This window comes from Acipenser ruthenus, chromosome 11 (genome assembly GCF_902713425.1).
Source record: "Acipenser ruthenus chromosome 11, fAciRut3.2 maternal haplotype, whole genome shotgun sequence".
NCBI lineage: Eukaryota > Metazoa > Chordata > Actinopteri > Acipenseriformes > Acipenseridae > Acipenser > Acipenser ruthenus.
The window spans coordinates 8820829-8845247 of record NC_081199.1 but is presented as its reverse complement, the minus strand read 5'-3'; the positions used below and the strand labels follow the sequence as shown (position 1 = coordinate 8845247).

The 24419-nt window shown below is 41.5% G+C and overlaps 1 protein-coding gene across 1 annotated transcript in view; it reads right to left on the bottom strand.

Moving 5' to 3' along the window:
• Positions 1-24419, bottom strand: part of LOC117426400 (rasGAP-activating-like protein 1) — a 54239-nt gene that overhangs the window by 7121 nt on the left and 22699 nt on the right. Inside the window, exons 8-17 of the mRNA XM_059033282.1 lie at positions 23894-23985; positions 23157-23274; positions 21829-21982; positions 17575-17639; positions 16928-17040; positions 14311-14503; positions 10089-10226; positions 7598-7742; positions 1487-1659; positions 350-487 (exon numbers count right to left, since the gene is read on the bottom strand). Of these exons, the coding sequence (XP_058889265.1) occupies positions 350-487; positions 1487-1659; positions 7598-7742; positions 10089-10226; positions 14311-14503; positions 16928-17040; positions 17575-17639; positions 21829-21982; positions 23157-23274; positions 23894-23985 (1329 nt within the window). The remainder of the gene's footprint in view (positions 1-349; positions 488-1486; positions 1660-7597; positions 7743-10088; positions 10227-14310; positions 14504-16927; positions 17041-17574; positions 17640-21828; positions 21983-23156; positions 23275-23893; positions 23986-24419) is intronic.

Here is a 24419-nt window from a genome sequence, read left to right as displayed (position 1 = left end):
ACTAGGTGCAGGTGCTTGCACCAGAGTTCAGGAGCCAGTTCTAGCTAACCGTCACAGCTGCATGTTACAAAGGCTTGAGCAGTCAGTGTCTATAGAGGTACGAGTAATCTATTTGCTTTGCTGGCTATGCACTACAGCACACTTGGTAGTGCAGGTGCTTGTTAATGTAAAGCCTACATTACAGCACATGTATAAAAATGATTCTGATCATTGCAATAAGAACCAGTAAGAATAGCAAACAGTGTAAAAAGATAATGGAACAGCAAAAACAAGACATGCAACTTGCTGTACTCTATAACCATTATTCTTGCAAAGCAGTCTTGAGAATCAGTGAGGCTTGGCTGGGTACCTTGCACAGGATGTACATGGTGTGAAGCTGCCCGTCATTGTCCTGAGTGACCACCTGCATCATGTTCTGCTGCTGGAAGGCGTTTTCATCCACCCTCTCCACGGCACAGATCCGCTGGACAGGGATCGAGGAGCGCACCTTGGACAGACAGAGACAGACAGACAGACAGACAGACACATGTAACACCACCAATGTCGTCTTGGCATGTCATAGGAGGTCACATTTTCTTGGTGATTGTTGAACCTGGTCCTTAACAAACAAATGTTATATTGGGAAATAGATACCGGAATTAAAACAGTGCCATATGTAGAACACACTTTTGCATACATGGCGGAAGCACTGACAATGCAATCCGGTCTGTTTGATCTGCTGTGTTGGCCACCGGGGCAGCGATGTATCCTGTATTATATAAAAGATGCATCTCCCTGATTCAAGTCAAATTCAGTTCCAATGGGCAAGACTGGACCAATTTTCACAGAGGACTGATAGCAGCATCATTGGCAGGTGTGTCCATATCCAAGACTGCACAAATGTTTTATGAGGAATGGTCACATATCCCTCAAGCAATTTAAACAGCTGGTAATCCACGCTGAAACAGAGCCACTTTCACACAGCACAGGGTGAGAAAAAGAGGGCTTTTAATGTGCAAATAAGCACATCTCATACACACAGAGAGAGGGTCTTAGCACCTAGGCTTGCGGTTTTAATTTAAAATTATATTAATATCTTTTGGCTTGTAAAAAACATCAATTAATTTCTAATACAGTCTAAAGAGCATGCATGCTGAAAGAACTTTCCTTTGTATGTAGCGTCTCTTCCCCAGTACGGGTTCCTTTACAAATGAGGCTTCTTGTAGTTCAAAGGGCTGCCCTTCCGCTAATGAACATCTCATTTAAAATACAAAGAAACCTATTAGTGTAAGAAAACGAGTGTGAAGCAGCCTAAAATGTACTGCCAGAATTGCAATATAAAATATTAGAGGGCTATAGGACAACGAACGTCTGTGTATAAGGGAACATCAGCCTTATTTTCCAAGCTGCGGGTGAGACAGATCTGTAGTTTGTGTTTTTTTTCTTTTCGAATAGTTCTTTAAAAACTCGACTGAATTGAACTGGATTCCCCTTGAATGGGACTCACCTGCCAGTCTGGTGACTTGGCGTAGGACAGCGTCTCGCTGCTCAGCCAGAAGTAACGCTTCTTGAAGGCAAAGCGTGTCAAGAGCTGTGGGCCCTCGGCCTTGCGCTTGTGCAGGTAGCCTTCCTTCACCGTGACCGAGGGCAGGAACACAGCGCGCTGGTGCACCTCCGACACTGCCAGAGAGAAGAGGGGGATCAGATTCAGAATGCACACATACTGGTTATTGAATGCATTTCTGTTTTAAAGCCAGTAGGCCTCCTGGCAAACTCATTGTATTAATTCTGTTAATTTACCACGCGATTCTGACTGTTATGAGGCAAGGCTAGATTTGGGAAACAGTTGCTGAAATGTTTGTCTACTAGCTTTATGGCTAGCTAATATCACAGTTATCTTAAAAAGTAGTTTGATTTTGTGTTTTAGATTCACTTTGTATAACATTTTCTGTTTGTTTCCTAACACACCCTCAATAGAATCCTCAAACATGTTTTCTCTCCAAGTACATCAACACGTAACCGTTAACTTGATGTGACGACTGAAACACAAAATAATAAACAAAGTGATTCTAAACAAGATGAAGAATACATCCTGTCAGATAACCGTGGTATTTTAGACCCACTCCAAGTCGCTCTGTAAGTTTCTCACATTAAAAAAAAACTGAAAGGAAAAACATCCATTTTAATGGTAAAATATTATCTGGGGTGTACTGTACACAGCATTGCACTGCAAAGAATCCTCCACAAGATAGAGCTGTACTGCAATTTAACAAGCTGTGTTTCTCTGTTTTTCTCCTCCTAAATCAATATTGATTGTCAATCTTTATGTGCATTTGCATGGTTGGTGTGCATTTGTGTTAGAATTAGGTATGCCAAGTCTTAACAAAGTCTGTACAGTAGAATATCATCTTATAAGGAACATCCATATATACAGTATATTTAAATATCCTAGAGTGTAGATGTAACATTTTTACATTAAGGTGCACTGCATTCTTTGTTTTAATGATACACAGAGGATACTCCGTGAACGTTCATAGATTGCTGTAGCCGAATAACACACAAGCCCCCGAAGGGAGTGAAATAACCAATGAACATTGGAGTATTTTGTTTATACAACAAGCACAATGTTTGGAAAGTTTAAACCTACATTCAGCAGCTGAAATCTGAGAATTTCCTCAGATCAACCTCTGCACCTGCTTAGCAATGTGGTGTACGATGGAACCGTGCGATTCGCCCAGTGATTCTGTGCACGGATTTGAATGAATGCAACATAGATTCCATGAGATCCGGTCTTAAAGATACCCAGTGATACCCATCAACATGGCTAGGTAACCCATTCCATCCCCATGGACAAAGCTCTGGTGTCCTCTGGTCCTGGATTCAGTGCTATGTTTAGAGTATTGTCTGGGGTTAACTTTGTCAACTTCTTTTAAGATTTTAAAGATTTGAATTTGTGATGAGCAACAGGCATGCTACAGTGGCCCAAGCCCCTTTCAATCCAGGATGCACGCAATCCTACCCAATTTTAAGGCCATCCTGTAACACTTCTGCAAGTTTATTGTATCACAGACAGTCGCAGCTGACCTGTTGCAGAAAGCCAATCAAGCACGTCTTTCTCTGAATGTGTCAACAAGTTGTCCTACCATTCAAACAATATTCAAATGTCACATTTGCGTGTTGCACCAGTATAGACTCCCAACGCCCACACTGTCATGCTACACTGCAATCTTTCCATTTGTTTGCTTTTGTTCCTTTCTTTCTTTCCTGTACTTGTCAGTAAGCACGAGCCTGAAGGTTGTATTTATTTATTTATTATGTAAATGAGTCTTTTGTGCTACCAAATCAAAGACTAAAGAAATTTAAGACTAAGTTGCTTCAAATAATTCTTGTTTTGTATTTATTTTGTTTTGTGTTTTTACTTCCCTTTGCTTTTTTATGATGTTTGCAATCATTTTGCGTGGTTCTTATTACATTTACTCAAATACATTTAAAGTGCATGAGTCAAGTGTAGGGGCAGCGTATGTATGTATGTATGTATGTACTGTATGTATGTATGTATGTATGTATGTATGTATGTATGTATGTGTTTTTGCTCAAAGAGCCAACTTCCCAATGTTTTGAAAACAAACATTGGAGGTATTTACAGGCATTTATTTCTCTTTCAATCTAATGTCTTTGTGATGTCATTCACTATATAGCTAATGATGTAATGATCTACTGTTCCTTTCTATTTAAACCTTCAGGCATCATGGTATCTAGTCTATTTATCCATGTATTTATTTATTGTCTTTTATTCTTTTATACTATATTATCTAATTTTATTTTTCTAAAACCACATCCATGGTGTCTCTGTCATGCTCCTCAAACCCCTGACACAATTCTGGCATGGTGGATGGGTGCTTTATTATCTTGAAAGTAGTCATGGGCGTCAGTGTACACGTGGAACATTGGGTTGACTGGATAGAAAAATGCTTAAGTAAACTATGATATTTGTTCAGCCTTCCAGCGTAATCAAGGAACCCAGGGCATACCATGAGAACATGCCCCACACCAGGACTTACCAGGAGAACACGCCCCACACCAGGGTATACCAGGAGAACATACCCCACACCAGGGCATACCAGGAGAACACGCCCCACACCAAGGCATACCAGGAGAACACGACCCACACCAGGGTATACCAGGAGATATTTTCTACCCGTACCAAGTTTCTCTTTCACACATCAAAAGTGAATTTTCTGCATCTCTTTACTGACAAGGTCAAACTAAAGTTCCCTATAATAAGAAGAGCCAAGGAGGCTGTGTGGTCCAGTGGTCAAAGAAAAGGGCTTGTAACCAGGAGGTCCCTGGTTCAAATCCCACCTCAACCACTGACTCATTGTGTGACCCTGAGCAAGTCACTTAACCTCCTTGTGCTCCATCTTTCAGGTAAGACGTAGTTGTAAGTGACTCTGCAGCTGATGCATAGTTCACACACCCTAGTCTCTGTAAGTCGCCTTGGATAAAGGCGTCTGCTAAATAAACTAATAATAATAATAAATACATCTTCCATTCCCCTGCCTTATAGTAATAATTAGCTTTGCAGATGGCAGCCAGGATTAGTATGAAATATTTAATAAAGACTCATTTCAACCTCTTGAACAGATTCCTTCCCAAACCAAATGGACACTCGATACAAGCCAGGGAAGAATAGACTCTTATCTATGTTGTAAGCCTGCTGTTTAATAGTCCTGTAGTCAATGCAAAAGTTGCCGCAGCTCCCTGAAATAAAGGTAGCAGCTACTTGCTTGTCATAAATATTTTACAGGCAGCCTTTGTTGGTCTCTGAATATTAACTTGGCTCTTGTCCCGTCAGAGTCCAAAGCAAGTGCTCATGCCAGACAGTCAGTTAACAAGCAATCCGATCCCAGTATTACTATGATTTGAAGATATGTGACTCCAAACAAAATGGATCAATGATTCTCACCAAACCGTCTCAGATTACTAGGAGTTTTGAAGCAGGAGGAACCCGAATACAATACCAAGCAGCAACGCTCATGATTAGAAATAAAGAACCTGGAAATGGGTTTCTTGTACAATGAAAACTCTATATTAAGACCAGTGAAGGGAACAAAAAAAAGGACTTTATAATGCATGGCCTTACTGTTTCTACTGTAATATCTTAATGAAAGAAAGTCTACAAAAGTGTCAGTCTATGTTTGAACAGATGCCCCTTGGGAGTTAAATCTTTACATTTTCTCTTATTACTGATACGTGTGAACTGTCTTAATGTACTGTTCATAAAGCACCTGGTGTCTAAGTCTTACACTGACGTACTGCACTTGCTATTCTGGAACTATAGCAAGAGTGTGCATGCATTTCAAGACCAAGCTTGTGTCTTTTACAGTATGTCTGTTGTGAATGTCTACATGTTTGTTGACCATCGTTTACTCCAATGGTCCACTGCAAAAAGCGAAGAACTAAAATATTCATCAATAAAAAGGGTCTCAATAATAATGGTTTACAGAGCTAAGAGGAAAGAAAAATAATTTGAAAGCATTATTCTTCCCTAGCATTAGCAGCTTTTGGGATATGCAAATATCGTACAAAGTTACAGCTGCTGCAGCTTTCAGGTACCGAACCATATCCTGTTCTGTAGGTCAATTTCACTCCAATGTTTTCCACAGCATTTTTCAACATTTGATTGGGTCTCGTACTCATCCTGCAAGCATTGTTGGATTTCAGAACTTCCCTTGTTTTAGTATATTATTGGAATGATGGTCAAGAGCTACATGCAGTCACAAGCAATGTATTTAACATCATTTAAATAATAAACTTAATTGAGGGTAGATCTGAAAACCTGGGTGTAGGGCTAGTGTCAGTTTGAAGCCATGATAATGTGAGGGACATATGGCAGGGTTTTTAATTTAGCCTAAAAAAAAAAAAATAAAAAAATAAGGATGGAACATTAAGTACGGGTTATTTATAAAAAAAAGACGTAATGTTCTGTAGCAGGGAGTGCACTCAGCCTTTGTGAAAACACGCTTATGAAGCAGGTGGTCTTTTCCTCTGGTGTTTTATTCTACCTGAGCAGTGCCAGATGTTTGATTAGAGACTCGCCTACTTACTGCGTTACTTTTAACCTGACAGGGTGGAGCTGTGAAATCAGTATTTGTTTAACTCTGGACCTGCAATTTGCTAAGCGCCTGGGGTATTGATTGCAAGACTCTTTATAAATGTCACTTACTGTTATCAGCAGTCAAAGTTGACACTGAACACTGGGGCATTTTTATATCTGAAACCAGGTTATAAAAGAAAGAGAGCATGGAAATAAACAGGTGTCGTATGGAAACATGTTATAAGGTCAAACACAGAAAGCACCTGTAAAGAGAGTAACTGCAATTTAAGTGACTAGGCAGGTTAATATACAGCTATGGCCAAAAGTTAACATTAAGTCTATTGAAACCTGTTACGTTAACATACTGAATTACATACCGCTTTGTAGTTTTCCATATACTTAAGGAAAAACTGACAACAATTTAAAAATGTGACATTTCAAAATCTAACATGAATTGCTGTACTACTATTATGGCTTCCGATAGACTTTTGTGATACAATTTTGTAGTTTCTTTGATTACATGATGTTAAATAAAAAGTTACATTTGGCCTAATAGGTGCAGTAGTCTGGCCTATCGATATGATCAAGATCAATATGCAAGATTGCTAACATTATTAACGATTACAATTAACTGAGCTGTGATGTAAGGTTTTATTTGAGGTTTCTGATTTAATGTCTATAAATACAGATTTTAAAAGTCTCAGACTACAAAAATGAAACCTCAGAACACTTCCCCTTATTTTATGTGTTCATTCCCATTTTTCACGGTGCAGTATATTGTTTTTGGTGTCAGCTTCCCTACATACTTTTATTATCTGCAGTTGGATATTTAAATCTCTCACGTCTTCACAGTGGACTCTCATTAGCTAACTTGCACCATCAGTGCAAGTTGAGACAGTTCTGCCAGCCCACAATCCTAACTGGGGCTCACTGACAGAGTCTCAATTGAAATTAATCTGAAATCCATTTAAAACTCGCCTCTTGTGTCCTTCGCTGGGTCGCTCATTGGGTAACTTCCCATCAGTGTGGGGGATCGGGTTCTGCCAGCCCGCAATCCTAACTGGGGCGGTATGGGTCCCAATAAAAATCATTTTGAAATCGTTCTGCTGCTGATAGAAATGATTTCAAATCCCTTTCAAGTCGTTCCCAGTAGCTAATGCGGTGTGTTTCACTATGATTTGGGATGGGTCAGACAGAAGCAGCAGTGTGATCTGAGATGAAGCTGGCTGCAGTGTGTTTCACTATGATTTGGGATGGATCAGACAGATGCAGCAGTGTGATCTGAGATGAAGCTGGCTGTGGTGTGTTTCACTATGATTTGGGATGGATCAGACAGAAGCAGCAGTGTGATCTGAGATGAAGCTGGCTGTGGTGTGTTTCACTATGATTTGGGATGGGTTAGACAGAAGCAGCAGTGTGATCTGAGATGAAGCTGGCTGCAGTGTGTTTGACTATGATTTGGGATGGGTCAGACAGAACCATCAGTGTGATGTGAGATGAAGCTGGCTGCAGTGTGCTCACCGTTCTCATTGTCGATGTCTATGAGCTTGTCTAGGAAGTCCTTCACACAGCTGACACTCTGAAGGATGAAGGGGTGCAGGGGAGCCATCCACTGCTCCTTCCCATGGCCCAGCTGCAGGCCCAGGTTCCCAATGCTCTGCACAGCCTGGGGGGAGGGACACACACACACACATATTACTGCAGCTGGTTTGTTAAAGAAGCCATTAAAAGATGTGGGGCAACTTCACCTTCCAGGTGGACTGACCAAGCAAGTGCAACACTAACTGAGCATGGCTTGCAAACTGATTTCTACCATACATCTATAATTTATAACATGTGCTTCTTTCACATTTTGACATCTAATAAAGAGTTATTTTGTTAGCTGCACTCAGTTTGGAAGGTTTTAATCTCACAAGCCTGTGCTGAAAATTTACTTTAAAGATGTTTCTTTTCATATATTATTCCCACCAAAACCACAAAAACATAATCCTTTTGTTGTAAGATTTTTCATACTTGAATTTCATTTGCTATCAGTAATTGCATTTAGAATAAAACCCCTTCTCATAGGATTATAGATATTAAAGCTTGGCTCCTACAGCTGTTATCAGCCTAGTTCGCATTATGGATCAATTTGGATAAGCCAGAGTGTGCTGTAAATGAATACTGTATCTATACCGGAGGGTTTGGAGGTACAAACTATATATATTGTGAGGAAGCAGGTGGAGTGAGACAGCAGGGAGGGGGTTAAAACCTCCCTGCAAGAGAGAAAACATGTGAGAATGCACTTGTTGTGTAATTGTTTTATTAGTAATGATTATCCGCACCTGAGCGTTATGGGGCAGTTTAAAAGGAGAGCAGTCAGTCTGCTCAGGGCTGCTGAGGAGAAGGAGGCAGACGAGGTGCTCTGCTTCCCAGCAGTGAGAGAGAACGAGCAAGAAAGTTAAACAGTAAGTGCGGTACTAAACTGTTGTTTTGTGAGGACAGGGAACGGCTTAGCCGTCCTGCATTAGTTAGGTTCCTGCGTGTGTAGTTAGTGCTCGATAAGAGCTAGGTGTTTATTTGGTTTTGTGTGTTTTTGTTTGTTTTATTAAAAGTGCGCGGAAGCGCTGAACGCTATTTCTGTGTCTGGGTCAATTCTTAAAGGGGCAACGAACCCGAGCGAGGGTCAACCTTTTACTATATATATATATATATATATATATATATATACAGACATGCTCAAATTTGTTGGTACCCCTCCACAAAAAACGAAGAATGCACAATTTTCTCTGAAATAACTTGAAACTGACAAAAGTAATTGGCATCCACCATTGTTTATTCCATATTTAATAGAAATCAGACTTTCTCCTTGGTTCTTTTTCTACCATTCGCACTATCCTTCTGTTCAATCTGGGGTCGATTTTCCTCTTTGCGGCCGCGCCCAGGGAGGTTGGCTACAGTTCCATGGACCTTAAACTTCTTAATAATATTTGCAACTGTTGTCACAGGAACATCAAGCTGCTTGGAGATGGTCTTGTAGCCTTTACCTTTACCATGCTTGTCTATTATTTTCTTCAGACAACTCTCTCCTTTGCTTTCTCTGGTCCATGTTCAGTGTGGTGCACACAATGATACAAAACAGCACAGTGACTACTTTTCTCCATTTAAATAGGCTGAATGACTGATTACAAGATTGGAAACATGTGTGATACCAATTAAAGAAACTAATTAGTTTGAAATATCACTATTATCCAATTATTTATTATCTTTTCTAAGGGGTACCAACAAATGTGTCCAGGCCATTTTAGAATATCTTTGTAGAATAAGCAATAATTCATCTCTTTTCACAGCTTCTTTGCTTTATTCTATGACATACCAAAGGCATGCAAGTATACATGATAAAATAGCTTTTAATTTCATCACTTTTCAGGAGGAATGAAGCATTATTTCAATGAGCTGTAAGGGTACCAACAAATTTGAGCACGTCTGTGTGTGTGTATATATATATATATATATATATGTCTCCCTCCCCTCTCTATCCTTCTGCATATCAAAGCAGAGCCCTTGATACATGTAACTCTCCAGACCCCTGAGAAAGGGACACAAGCCCATTGTCCTCCCCACACCTCGGCAGCCGCTGGCAGAGAGCATCACAGCCCATTTCCATTTCACATTCACCGGCCCTGCTTTCAAATAACACACTGGGGGAGGGGGGGCAGACAGCAACAGGAGAGCAACACAGTAAAAAAGTAGCCAGCTTCACATGCAGTATTAATTGCTTTTTTTGTTCTTACTAATTTGTGTTTGCAATCATTCCGGGTTCTATTGACCAAGAGTTAGATTTTATCTCTGTGTCTATATATGTACAGTAGATAGGGCTAGTAGGGTTGAAAGGTCATAGTGTCACATGATTTGAATAGAACCATTTCCCAGTCACTTTGACGTGAAAGGGTGGGGCTGTATAACCCACGCTCGGCTGGTCCCTGCTGAAAGCTTACGTGACACTGAGAGGAATGTATTTCCACGCCCTCACCTTGGCCAGCAGCAGCAGCGTGCGGCTTGTGCGTGTGTCTGCGTGGTGGTCTCTCAGGTTGAACAGCTTTGGAGTCAGGATCGCAGGGGCAAAGAATCGCAGGAAGAAGAATCCACTGATGGCCAGGTACTTCACATCCTGCGGAGTGGGAGAGGAGTAACTTTGAAAGTTGACAATCTGGTTCTAGCACTGTAGGAAGTTGATGTCTAATTGAATAGAGGTTTTTTTTTTTTTTTAGTAAACCTTTTGCGTAAACTCCTATTGCATAGCAGTTTCGCCCGGTCCAGGTTTTAATACAAGCTTGATTAGCCACAGTGTATAGGTAACAAGCTCAGGTGTGTCATATTAAACTGAATGAATGAATGCCTTTATTGTCACTATACACATGTACAATGAGATTAAGAGCCACTCCTTTTTTCAGTGCCAACATGTACATAAGATAAATAAGATAAATAAAATAAAATAAATATAACAACATAAGATAAAATAAATAGTGCCCGGGGGGGAGGTGAGGGGGGCTGTAAAGTGCACAGTTCTGAGACGCTATATACCTATACTGTGAAGTCAATGCATGTGTAAGTTTAGAGTGGTTATGACTTTTGGGAAAAAACTATTCTTGAATCTGTTAGTCCTTGTTCTGATGCACCTGTAATGTCTCCCTGAGGGCAACAGGTTAAACAGATCAGAACCAGGATGGGAGCTGTCCTTAATGATAGTTTTTCCTCTGCTGAGGCAGCGGGAGATGTAAATATCCATCAGGGAGGGGAGAGGGCAGACAATGATCTTCTGTGCTGCTCTTATTACTCTCTGAAGCCTCTCCCTGTCTGCCATGGTGCAGCTGCCGTACCATACTGTGATACAGTATGTCAACAGGCTCTCAACGGACGAGCGGTAGAAGGTCAGCAGCAGATTGGAATCCAGGTTGTACTTCCTGAGGACCCTCAGGAAGTGTAGCCGCTGTTGAGACTTCTTGATGATCGCTGTGATGTTGTCTGTCCAGGAGATATCAGCGGAGATAAGGACGCCAAGAAACCGGAAGGTGTGGACCCTCTCCACACACTCACCATTGATGAAAAGGGGGGCTAGGTCGATGTTGTGCTTCCTGAAGTCTACAATGATCTCCTTGGTTTTCTTAGTGTTTAGAGCCAAATTGTTCTCTGAACACCAGGCTGCCAAGTTCAGGACCTCCTCTCTGTAAGCTACCTCATCTCCCTTTGAGATGAGTCCGACCACTGTGGTGTCGTCAGCAAACTTGACGATAAGGTTGTTATTGTGGGCCGGACTACAGTCGTGGGTGTAGAGACAGTACAGGAGGGGGCTCAGCACACAGCCCTGTGGGGAGCCGGTGCTCAGCGTGCGAGTGGAGGAGAGGTAGGGTCCGAGTCTCACCGTCTGGGGCCGGTTATTGAGAAAGTCCTTTATCCAAGCACATGTGAGGGGGGGGAGGCCAAGAGTGACCAATTTGGTGATAAGAATATCCGGAATAATTGTGTTAAAAGCCGAGCTATAATCCACAAAAAGCATCCGGACGTAGCTCTGTTGCTGCTCTAGATGGCTCAGCGCAGAATGGAGAGCTACGGCGATGGCATCCTCTGTGGATCTGTTTGCGCGATATGCAAACTGATAGGGGTCGAAGTCTGGGGGGAGATAATCCTTGATGTGCCGAAGAACCAATCTCTCAAAGCACTTCATGATAACCGGAGTGAGGGCCACAGGACGATAATCATTTAGGCTGGTGGTGGGAGACTTCTTCGGCACTGGGATGATTATGGCTGATTTTAGGCAGGACGGGATGACTGCTTGGGCCAGGGAGAGGTTGAAGTTTCTGGTAAAGATGTGGGTGAGCTGGTGGGCACACGCTCTGAGCACCTTACCAGGTACTCCGTCTGGGCCGGCAGCCTTCTTGGGGTTCACTGCCAGGAGCATCCGTCTGACATCGTGCTCCCTCACAGAGAGTAAAGTGGTGCAGGAACCAGGAGGGGATGGGCACAGGGCTGGACTAGTGCAAGAGCCAAATGGGGGTGGAGGCAGGGCTGGAGCAGATGAGTGCTGCTGTTGTGATGTTTCAAAGCGAGCAAAGAAGCAATTTAGCTCCTCTGCCAGCGGCGCACTCAGGTCTCCTGTTGTCGCATCACGGCCTCTATAGTTTGTGATGTCTTGTATGCCCTGCCACACCTCCCGTGTATTGTTGCTGGACAGGTGGGACTCTATGCTCCTCTTATGGTCCGCCTTGGCTTCCTTAATACCACTTTTCAGGTTGGCACGAGCAGCTCTGTACAGAGCTCTATCACCAGACCTGAAGGCAACATCGCGGGCTCTGAGGAGTGTACGGACCTGGTTGGTCATCCAGGGTTTCTGGTTTGGGAAAACCCAAATGTTTTTGTCCACAGTCACATTTCCGATACAGAACTTGATATAGTCCAGTACCGTTCCTGTGAATGTTTCTAGCTCCTGGTGTTCAAATAAATCCCAGTCTGTCTGAAGTAGTCCTGTAGTTTGGAAAGTGCATCGTCAGGCCAGATGGTAACGGTCTTTGTGATGGGCGTGGCACTGCGTCTGAGGGGGGTGTAGGCTGGGGAGAGCAGGAGGGAGAGATGGTCTGATTGGCCGAGGTGGGGGAGAGGTGTAGCTCTGTACGCATGCTTAATGTTGGAGTAAACATGATCCAGAGTGTTCTCCCCTTTAGTAGAACACTTGACATGTTGATAAAATTTCGGGAGTACAGTCTTCAAGTTCGCCTTATTAAAGTCTCCTGCGATTATGTGAACACCGTCGGGATGGGCCCGCTGCTGTTCATTTATGGTGTTCAACAGGGGAGAGAGCGCCATGTTCACATTGGCGTCGGGTGGAATATACACAGCCGTAATGATCACTACTGTTAGCTCTCTCGGTAGAAAAAAGGGCCGACATCTTATAGACATGTACTCGAGGTCAGGGGAACAGTGTTTATCTGTCATTGTTCCGTTATTACACCAGTTCTCATGCACATACATACAGAGCCCCCCTCCTCTGCTCTTACCGGAGTCCTCAGTCCTGTCCCAGCGGAGCAGAGTGCGACCTGCTAGCTGTATGCTAGCATCGGGTATCCTCGGATGAAGCCAGGTTTCAGTGATAATCAAAACACAACAATCACGAACGTAGCGATTTCCAGCTAGTTGTAATTCCAAGTCATCCGTTTTATGCACTAAGGATCTGGCATTGGAGAGATACAGGCTCGGTAGAGGTGGCTTGTGTGGTTGTTTTCTTAACCTTAACATAACACCGGACGTGATCTATGATATGATATATATAATGGTCACACTAATAATTGTGATTATGGTAGAAATTAGGTGTTTTGTTTTATTATTAATTTACTAAAACAAATTATTATTATTTAAACTATTTAAAATTTGATATGACACATATTGTTATACCGGTCATACAAAAAAAATGAACATGCATGCACAATTATTCACCATTAGCATGTTGTTTTTACAACCCCTGAATATTTTTTTTGGCCTCTCATTTTCCACCTTTCTCAGATCTGAAATAAGCAGGAAGCTCATCTCAAAACCAACACAGTGTGGAGAGCAGTGAAACAGCCCCTGTGACCTGGGAGCGTGTGCCTGCAGTGAAATCCCTTCTTAGCAGCTCTGGAGGGCTACAGGGTTAATGGAAACACACCTCATTCCTATTCCTCTGTGAATGAGAATCTGTGGCATAGAGCTGCTTCCTCAAAGGGTCTGAGGAGATAATGGGGTCTTTTCATATGCTATTTAAGGTGTCCTGGCAGCATTGAGTGCCACTGTCCACTGCCTTCCTCTCCGGGTAGTGAGCACAATGCCGGGAGCTAATTACAGAGGCAGTGTCCCTCTTCAAAACAGGCACTATTGCTTTAAATGGTGCAGGAGTGAACTGCATCAAAAAAATCATTTGTAATATGTGACCATTTCCATCACATAAACCTATTTTAGGATTGGGGCTTGACATTTTCTGTGCTTACTTTTTGGTTGCAGCTGGTCGGAAATAAAGAATAAATGGAAAGCTTCCACATTAATCAGCAAAGCCTCTGAAACCTGTTGCACAATTAGCAGATTGAAAGACACATTACTCTTTCAGGCAGTACATAAAACTAAACACAGAAACGTTCAGGCCCTAATCAACATGACCTATTGCATTCGGACATGCGGTACTATGACATGCCCTGTAATATTCTGTGTCCGTGTTCACCCCCTTCCCGCACCTCATTCTCTGCCTCAGGGAACTGCTCCTCCACTCTCTTGTGAAGCTGCTTGAAGGCCACTCTCATGACAGGGGGACACTGGGCCACGGAGCCCACGATGGAGTCCATGATGTCGGACAGGTAGGCCCGCAGGAGCTCCAGGCTGCTCTCCCGCACCTCGGCCTCTGACGCCGAGCCCTTGAACGGGATGCGCCTGGGGAGGAACGCCACTAGGATTAGCACCCTGGTGTATCACCCTGATAGAAACCCAACAGGAACCGTTAGCAGACACAGAGAATTGTGAGGGTCTGGAACCAACTCCCCAGTAATGTTGTTGAAGCTGACACTGATCATTCAAGAAGCTGCTTGATGAGATTCTGGGATTAATAAGCTACTAACAACCAAACGAGCAAGATGGGCTGAATGACCTCCTCTCGTTTGCAAACTTTCTTATGTTCTTATGTTCTCAACAGGAACCGTTAGCAGACCACAGCCTGCACACAATTCACTAGGAACTGAGCGCACGCATTGGGCTTCTATTCACAAAGCTATTATGTTTTAAATTGCTGAATTACGTTTGGTATGCATGTAGCTTTCTTTGTTTTAAAAAAAGCAACTGCATAGAAGATTCATGTAGATCAAAATCTATGTAATGCAAACTTTAAAAAACATAGCTTACCTGTGTGTATATGCTGCTACTTTTAAGTACTGGTATTCGTTGCAGAGAGCATTCCTGCTTGATAATTCACAACCAAAGGCAAGGACAGCTATTAAGCAGGAATGTGAAGAGCCAACAATGTTGTTAATCTTTTTTCTATTTTTTTTTAAGTGGATCATTATTAGCTGTTTTAATCCAAGCCTAGAGTTCATTTTAAATTAAGCTTTCCTGATAGCTTTCCTACTACCAACAAAACAAACAACAAGTGTGATGACGACAGGTGATATTTTGGGGCATCTTATGCAGTGTTAGCATTACATAACTGCATAGTTATCAGAGGTGATGTTGTTTGATCATTTATAGCAGCTCTATAATTCAAATGGAATTGTAGACTAAAATGCTGTGAGAGTTTCAAGCACAGGTAGGCATGGATACCCACTTTAAATGTGTTTTAAATACCCTACAAAAGCATGTTAATTATGGCAATCCTTATAGCTACCAAACCTGATTACTGTGTGAAATGATTTATTGCTAACACTGCATGAAACATCTGCACACCATTTGTTGTTTGTTTTGTATTTGATACTTTTTAAAAGCTGCAAAAAGGAAAGTGGCGACGTAATTGAAATGTATTACTATTTTAGTTTCATATTTTTTAGTTGGTCCAATAAAAGGTATCACCTCTCATTCTCTTTGTCTATTTTTAGTTTGAAACAGCCAAAAAACTTGTGGATATACACCAACTCTTATAAACGTTTACCATAGTAGAAGCATATTAAAGTGTAATAGAGCAATGTGTAATATAGCACAGTAAATGCATGGTACAGCATAGACCAAAGAGAAGCATATTAAAAAACACGGCAAACCATGGTAAACTATGGTAAATGCATAGTATAACCATGGGAAAAGCATAAGGGCAGAACTGACAAATTATTAACTGGACGCAAGGCAACCAGGTGTGAGCTTAAAAATGATCCTGTTATTTTTTAAGCTGGCAACCTGTTTTCATGTTTTCTACTCTTAGTTTCAAGATTCTAATACTCAGGGCCTACTACTACTAGTACTACTACGACTACTACTACTACTACTACTACTGTGGTTAATTTAAAACTAAATATAATGGGCCTGGCTAAATATAAATAATGACAGGTTCTTGTCACTCGACTGATTCGGCTTCAAAGCGCTTGAGTACAATTACAGGAGGTGTGGATGAACCATTGTGTCCAAAGGATTCTCACTCTCTCACTGGTGGGAATCTGTTGCCTAGCAACCAGAAAGAGCATTCTCCCTCTGGGGAATACCACTGTTTGATCCGAGATATTCATCACTACCCCTATTCTCTCTCCCCTGCCAACCCCTTACCTGCTTTGAATTATTTATTTACCTGATAGTGGCATGGACATGTATCATATACACACTGTCTGCCATTCAAAAACGATTTGTTTCCATAAAATATCTACATTTTATTATAATATATAGTATAAATTGAACCTAAAATACACAGACATTTTCACCAGTTCATTCAAGCATACCGGGAGGGAGGGGGGGCGGGTGTCTTAATAATTAAAGAGGCAACCAGAACTAAAGAAAAGCGCCTGAACTCAAGTGAAAGCACCTTCAAGCATAAAAAAGCACAGTGTATGAGGAATTGCAATAGGAAGCACTCAGTATGATTGCAAACATACTGACCTGGGAATAGAAAAAAAAAACACCAGAAAAATTCTGAAATGGCGTATAAAACTTGGTTGATTTTGAGTTGTTAAAACTGTTTTTAATTTACTGGAAAGTTGTTGCAAAAGTCTGCTTCATTTCAGACTTACTGCAAATCTTCACAAGCATCTCAAATAATATTAAACTCACAATTTCAGCATAGCATAACATGGCTAGCAGCGATCTTTAGCACTGTATTTGTTATTTAGTATTTCTTTATAGAAGCTGTAAGGATGATGAGAACGACACTAAGAAAAACGCCTGGGTTACCTGGTTCGATTCAGTTCAATCTTACATGGGTCCAGCTCAATGTATTTCTTCTCATCGAAGATCCTGTTCACAGTGGGCTTTAAGACTTCATGGAGGTACAGCATTCCCACTGCCTGCGCCCAAACAGCAAGAGTTCAGAACAAGAGTTCCTAGCTGGGGTTTTATATTTAGTAAGACAGAAGGTGGCAGTGCAGGAGAGCTGAGAATGGAGTGATCTGTTAGTGTGCATTGTTAAGGTGTAGGACAATGACAGTGCTGGAGAACTGAGAATGACTTGTTCTCAGTATTGTGGTGCAGGAGAGCTGAGAATGGAGTATTTAAACTGGCTCTCAGTATTGTGCAGGGCAATGACAGTGCTGCAGAGCTGAGAATGGAGTGTTTAGACTGGTTCTCAGTATTGTGCAGGGCAATGACAGTGCTGCAGAGCTGAGAATGGAGTGTTTCAGTGCCCATTGTTAAGGGGGAAGGTTGGAGTGCTGAGAATGGAGGGTTAAGAGCAGTGCAGGGTAATAGTTCTGGTGAAATATTAGTTATCCTAACTAATGTATTGTTCTTCTTTTTTAGAATACATTTCAGTCATCACATCCTGTTGACGGTGAAGTGTTTTCAGGTGCGCCCTGCCTGTACAAATGTAAACATGAACATACCTTCATAAACTGCTCCATGGCCTTTGACGCAAGGGAGTTGGATCTGAACAGAGTGTTGGGATCGGCTGGGAATAAGAGAAAAAATAATCTACACTTCAAAAGAACACAACATTTAGAAATATTGTTCACAATGTATAATAAGCATCCATCATGTTCAACTGAACTTAAATTGAATTTGTTTGAATATCATTTGTGACACATTTTCCTGATATCCTGATACCTGTAACCTGTTTCTCGGGGGGGTTAATAAGTTACAGGTATAAATACTGTTGAAAGACTGGACTCTTTATTTGGAGTATTTCTGTATTAATAAAAAGTCTTGGGCAACCTCAAATGTTCTTGCTGAGTGGAGGTAGGTATTCGGGTCATTTTGACCTCATCCCAGAAATCAATGTGGTATACAGTGATTGGCTTCCATGTTGCCACGGTAACTCCAGTTGAACCCATCCACACTATGCGTTTGCCTTCCCTGAGACGCACATACCATCACCTTGGAAACAGAGTATGGGAAGAAAACATTCACCTCCCCCCCCGCCCCCCCCAATTCGCACTTGTAACAAGGCCCAAAGCCACCATGTCCGCATTTACCTACTTATCCTATTGCCATAGCGACAGTAGCAAACCACTCATAATTAAACTCTCAATTAAGGACGCTTATATTCCAAGGCAAGGAATATGTATCATTTTTAGTTTACGGCAAATGATTTGTTTTGTGCAGCTTATTAAAAAAGTGAGATTGCAGACACTAATGTTTTTTTTGTTTGTGGTGTCTTTTATTTTTTTTTTTTATATAGTGGCTGTTTTATTTTTTTGGTGTTTCCCTTCACAGCACAGCAAGCAAACAGCAGTGTGCTTTTAAGGTTCTTTTAAAAATACAACAGGGGAATCGGTAGCCCTTGTATAAGAAGGACATTCAAAATGCAGCAAAATGGATGTTGTGTTTAAAAATGGCACAAGCCCAAATATAATGAAGCTGTGTCTTAGCGCAGTCCGGTTAAACCTTAAATTATTTCTTTTTATTTGTTTATTTCTTTGTTTTCAGTCAGCTATTTAAGCTTATTTTATGTTACAGTCTTTTAGTAATATATATTTTTAGCCGGCTCTTTTAAAAGGTTGGACTGCCGTGGTGTACTGAAATAATTTTCTTAGCTCATACTACGTGCTAACAGCAGTATGGAGAGGCTTTGGTTATTCTGGAGTTAAATAGCTGACATTTAACAACTTATAACAAGTCTACAGTAACACGCAGGCTTTTTCTCAAGCAGAATGCTATTTAATCAGAGCCCCATAGTGTTGCTATGGAAACAGAAATACTCATCTACGCACTAAACTTTCCATCTGCAAGACAGATGGGAAGAAAATATATATTTAATCTAATTGTGTTTAAATTGTATGAACTCCTGCGTGGGTATTGGTAAATATATTATCAAGAGCAGTACTGTGTCCACTCCAAACCAGACTGTGTTACCGGTAGAGTTGACAGAATCAAAATGATTCTGTACCGAACCACCAAATACATATTATATACATTATGCTGGGGGCTAGATGGGAACAGTCCATTTTATAAGTTACTGTATCAATAATCAAACTACTGTATAAATATCTGTATATATTGTCAAGAAACATACAATTATTTTTAACAATTAAAGACAAACAGAAAAACAATTTGCAGCCATTTAAAGTGTAGGTTCCCTTATGCAAGTTTACCATAATGTAATAAAGCATAGTAAAAGCATGGTAAAGCATAGGCAGGAATTGTAAAATAAATAGTGAGGTATGGGAAAGCCTATCAATAAACATGGCAAACCTGGGTAAACTATGGTAAATTAGCATGGGAAATGCATGGAAAAAATGTCTAGAAGGGTTGGTACAGGTATGAGGTATCACAGTTATCTTAACTAACGTGTTCTTCTTTCAGAATCACTTTGTATATTATCTCATAGATCTCTTATAAACATATCAGGTACAGCTGGAGCTGTATGGTACATGTCAGAAATACCACACTGGTCAAAGGCTGTACTAGTGAGGGAGACAGGCTGCTTAGATACACACACCCAGCACTAAAGTTACAGCAATTACGAAACAAGTGTTTTAAAAGTACCGGTATCTTTTAAAAAGTCAATTTCCGCTTTGAAATATTTAAAAGAAAGACAACGTTATGTTCGAACAGGTGAAGATGAGTGTCAGATCTAAGTAGCGGTACTTGCGTCAGTTTTATTGAAATGGTCCTTTGCAAGTACAGGCTGCGTCAGTTTCACTGAAATGATAGACAGGTCCTTTGAAAGTATAGGCTGTGTCAGTTTCATTCAGTGGCTGCAGGCTGAGCTGTGCTGATGTGTAAAAAGTAAAGACTTTATCTGTCAAAAAACATCTCACATGCACAGAAACAGCCAAATCAGAATAAAAGGACCAGCCTTATAAAGATGGGAGATCTACAAAAGAGTCCGCCAAGATGTACTGTAAATGACACAATTTGGGCAAACTTGGACCCCCATTTTTTGAACTACAAACTAGTAGGTAACAAATGGCATCCTCGAGTTCAAATCAATCCCTACAAGCATGCTGATTTTCATGAAGATCCCTTTTCATTTACTTTATGTTTTGCCTCTTCAACAAGGAAAACAAGAAGAAGATTTTTTCCACTTTGACTCCCTCCCTCTCCTAATCTATCCTCAGGTAATATTGTTTTGGTTGTGATTTTCCAGTTTCTAGAGCTGTCCAGAAACATCATTTGAATAGTGCTGAAACAATTGAGATAGCTGTGGCAATGCCCTAGTGTCTTCCTGCATAGGTAGTTTTCCTCCATTCTTTATTGTAACTAAGTGTGACAGTCAATTCCACTGTCGTATAACATGCTCTTTTGTGAGCCGCTTGCACCTCGCTCACTGCAGCCAGAGCTGGTTTTAATGCACGACATCAATCTCTTTTCAACTCTACAAACTGTGTGCTGCCAATTCCTTCAGGCTCATTCTCAGGATATGCTAATACAATCAGCTGGACCTCATCTCCTCAATGGTTTCAAAAGAGGGCTCTCACATTTATGAAAGCTCATTAGCATTGATGGAAACTAATCAGGAGATATGGTTTCTTATTATCTTTTCTACTTGATGAGTACAGTGGTTGTTACATTTTTTTCCTCTTGGTGACGCAGTGAAGAATTGTGTCATTGTATTAAATGTACTGAGTTCTGTACGAATGAATGTTAGTTGCCACACACTAAGACCTGAATTTACTATAATGTAACAAGCACAGAGTTCTGTGTTAGTGTTCTAACGTTCCTTCAAGTTTTATAAATAGAGTCAAAGGTGGTTGTAGCATAAGCAAATGAAAGAGAAAGGTACAGTAGTTACTGAACATTGCACCCTGAAGTCAGCTCAGAAAAGGCAATAGTACATGAATTAAACAAAATGTTTTGCGATTGGAAAGAGACTCTTTAAAAGTCACGCAAAGGGATTTGCTGTTTAGTTCAGCCCTGTCTGCTTCGTCATTCAAATTGACTTCGACAGCCTGAGATTTAAGAGGCCATCACCTTCTCTAACAAGAGCCAGAATGTTAATTAGAGGAAAAGCTTTTAGAGCGATGCTGCTTCCCAGTCTCAGAGCTCAAACCGCTTCCTAGGTTTGATTTACTCTTGCCCGGGGACTTGGCACAGCCCTCAGACTGACACCAATGCTCCTGTGGCAGCCCAGCTCTGCTCCAAGACTCCACAGCCCCCTGAAATACCAGGGACTGGGATTAGGAAGGTGGGGGCACTGAAGCTATGGGGATAGTCTGCAGGTTTGCCATTGATGACTGGTAGCCATTATTACCATGCACCCTTATTATATCATTATCTGGCATACACATAAAAAAACAAAACTTTGAAATACACAAAGAACATTCACGAGGTGGCAGTGACTGTATCGTTCATGGAGTATTCTATTTATATTACAAGTACAATGTATGGAAAAGAAGGTATGTTTAACCCTAAATTAAAACAGAACATTGTTTTACAACATTAGTGGCATGAAACCCGTTAGCACAAGGAAACAGCAAAAAGACAACCCTGCAATAACGATTTAAAAGCTTCAGTGTCTGATATGGAGAATTGCAGTGTTGAGTGGAGTTATTTCTCTTAAATCTCTTTGGAAGTGTGCAGTGTTGAAAACATTCTTATTAGAATTCAGAATATTTAATCAGCCGGCATACAGAATTTAAAATGAAACACTTCAGACTAACGGCTTTCTTCCTGGCAATCCAGTGATGTACACTTACAGGTCTGGTTGACCTCTCTCATGTTGAGGTAGTCCAGGAAGGGCACCACCAGCCCCTGGCCCAAGTAGATCTTGACCAGCGTCATGGCAACATCCTGGCGGCTCTCCACTGTTGTCACTTCCTCTAGCATGGTTAGTGGGGTTGTGTCCTTCACCTGGAGGGAGGGATACTGCTGAGTGACACAGAGGAACAGACAGACAGACAGACAGACAGACAGACAGACAGGGAGACAGGGAGACAGGCAGGCAGGCAGACAGACAGACAGGCAGACAGACAGACAGGCAGGCAGGCAGACAGACAGGCAGGCAGGCAGACAGGCAGGCAGGCAGGCAGGCAGACAGGCAGGCAGGCAGACAGACAGGCAGGAAGGCAGGCAGACAGCCACGACCAGACCAACACTGCCCATTGTGAAAATACAGGACAAGAATACAGTTTCTTGGGGTATATTCTGGTACTGAAAAATACAAAGGGTATCTCCTTTTTTTTCTTTTGGTTTGCATTTTTGTGTTGCTGCTTTGAATATTTTAATATTACTTGTTACAACTGCTTGAATAACCTTCTTCTTCAATAAGGAATTCTACTGTATGATGCTTGCAATCATTTCGAGTGGTTCTAGGCTCTGTTGCTCCAATACTGAGATTATCATTCTCTAAATTTGCCTTTACCGGTACCTGACTTTGAGCTTGAGTTGAGCTTGTCTGGAGAAACCTAACCGCCAGTACAAACGTTCTCCTCATCCCATTCAAATCATCTATAATCATGTGAAACAGAAGACAGTGTACAATTAATGCACAAAGAATAAATCACATGTATTCAAGACATAGTAGTCTTTCATCAGCTAAAGTGCCACATAGTGTAGTGAAGAATTTGTTTTCAGAAATACATTCTGAATCATGTTTTGTCACATGACTGGTAGAATGTTCATTCCAAAAGGTTCCCAGTTTCATATATGTACTGTAATAAGAGTAGGTGGTCACTTGATTTGGATGGAATAAGGAAATCTTCAGTCCCAACTGGGTGGAACAGCGAGCCTCTACTGTACCAGTGTAGGTAAATAGCACCATATTGCCTCTTTTGCAAGCTGTAAACAAATGAGTGCTACAGTTTGCAGTTAACTTATGAAGGTGTTTATATTAACCTGAAACATGGAGATGCTCTCTTATTCATAGGTATAACAGTGAGTTGCCTATAACATGCATGGGTGCATTTTTGTCTTGAAAGTAGCCATCAAGTAGCAATGATGCTTAAGTAAACTCCTTTGTTAGGCGTTCAAGAGTAGTCAAAGGACAAAGACATTAACACTCTGCTGATGGTCAGAAGAAACTCACCTCAGCAGGACAGATCACAGACTCCACCAGCAGGTCAATCAGGGGCTGATAGTACATTGAAGGCAGGATGCGGTCCTCCGCCAGGCGGACTGTCAATCTCAGGGCTCCCAGTTTACCCCTAGAAGAAAGAGCTGGCTAACTACAATATACAGAACTCGGCATCTAAACTGTGTTAAAGAAGATGTTTTCATAGTCAACGTTTATGAGGCTAACAATCCTTCTCAGTGGTTCTTACTTCAGTTACTCAAATATTGGTTCTGTGTTTGTCTGCGTAAAGCTACTTTGACCTGAGTTCAGAGGTGGCTCTTTAGTTCTAGTGTCCAGACAGAGATATGTAACATAGGCTGGATCAGTCCATGATGTAAACACCAGCGCCATCTTGTGAACCCCTGCTCTGTTTTGCCAGCAATACAAAAGGACACTTGATCCTGAGTTGGTGTTCATTAGCTGGTGCTGGAGATTACGGGCATAAAGACACTCTGGCTGATCCCGCCTACTTCACATTTGTCTATGACTGACAACTAGAACTGAAGAACAGCTTCTGAAATGAGGCCAAAGCACCTTAAACCTATGGAATAAACTACATTTAAAATCCCAGAAATTAGTCTGCAACTATGCTGCTTTCATCTGAACCTACCTCCTCATTTTAGATTTTATACCAAAACCTACAACAGTTTTATCATAAAATAATTCAAAGTTAACAAGCCACCAGCAGTGCAGGCCTGGCAGTTTCTCACCCTGCATCATCCTCCATGTTTCCTAGGGGCAGCAGCCGAAACCAGCCCCGGACCTGGGGGGACCTCTGCAGGCATTCCAGGGGGATCTCCACCTACACACCGGGCCAAAGCACACAGATAGGCTGTCAGCACCACACACAGGAGATCCGCTGGATTACACAAGACAGGGTGACCTTCACTTACCCTTCTTCAATGGGAATGCAATGGTTCAGTGCTAAAAGTCCATTGGTAGCACTAGAGCAGCTACACTGGTAGAAGCCATTGGTAGACTAGTACTACAGTGGTAACATTTTTATATTCTGAAATAGCAAAGATGTCTCCAATACATGGTGGTATTCAATTGCAGTACCGTATTAATACCAGTGTCCCTTTATGAGATTTGGAATTCATTCAGCTGTTTTGGAGCAGAATCAAAACCGCCATATTGGATGGCATTCAAAGTCAAGGTGGCTCAACATATTCCCCATTAGTGGTTGTTAAACCTTCCAAGTTTCTAGTCAATACATCAACAGTTCCTAAGACAGTG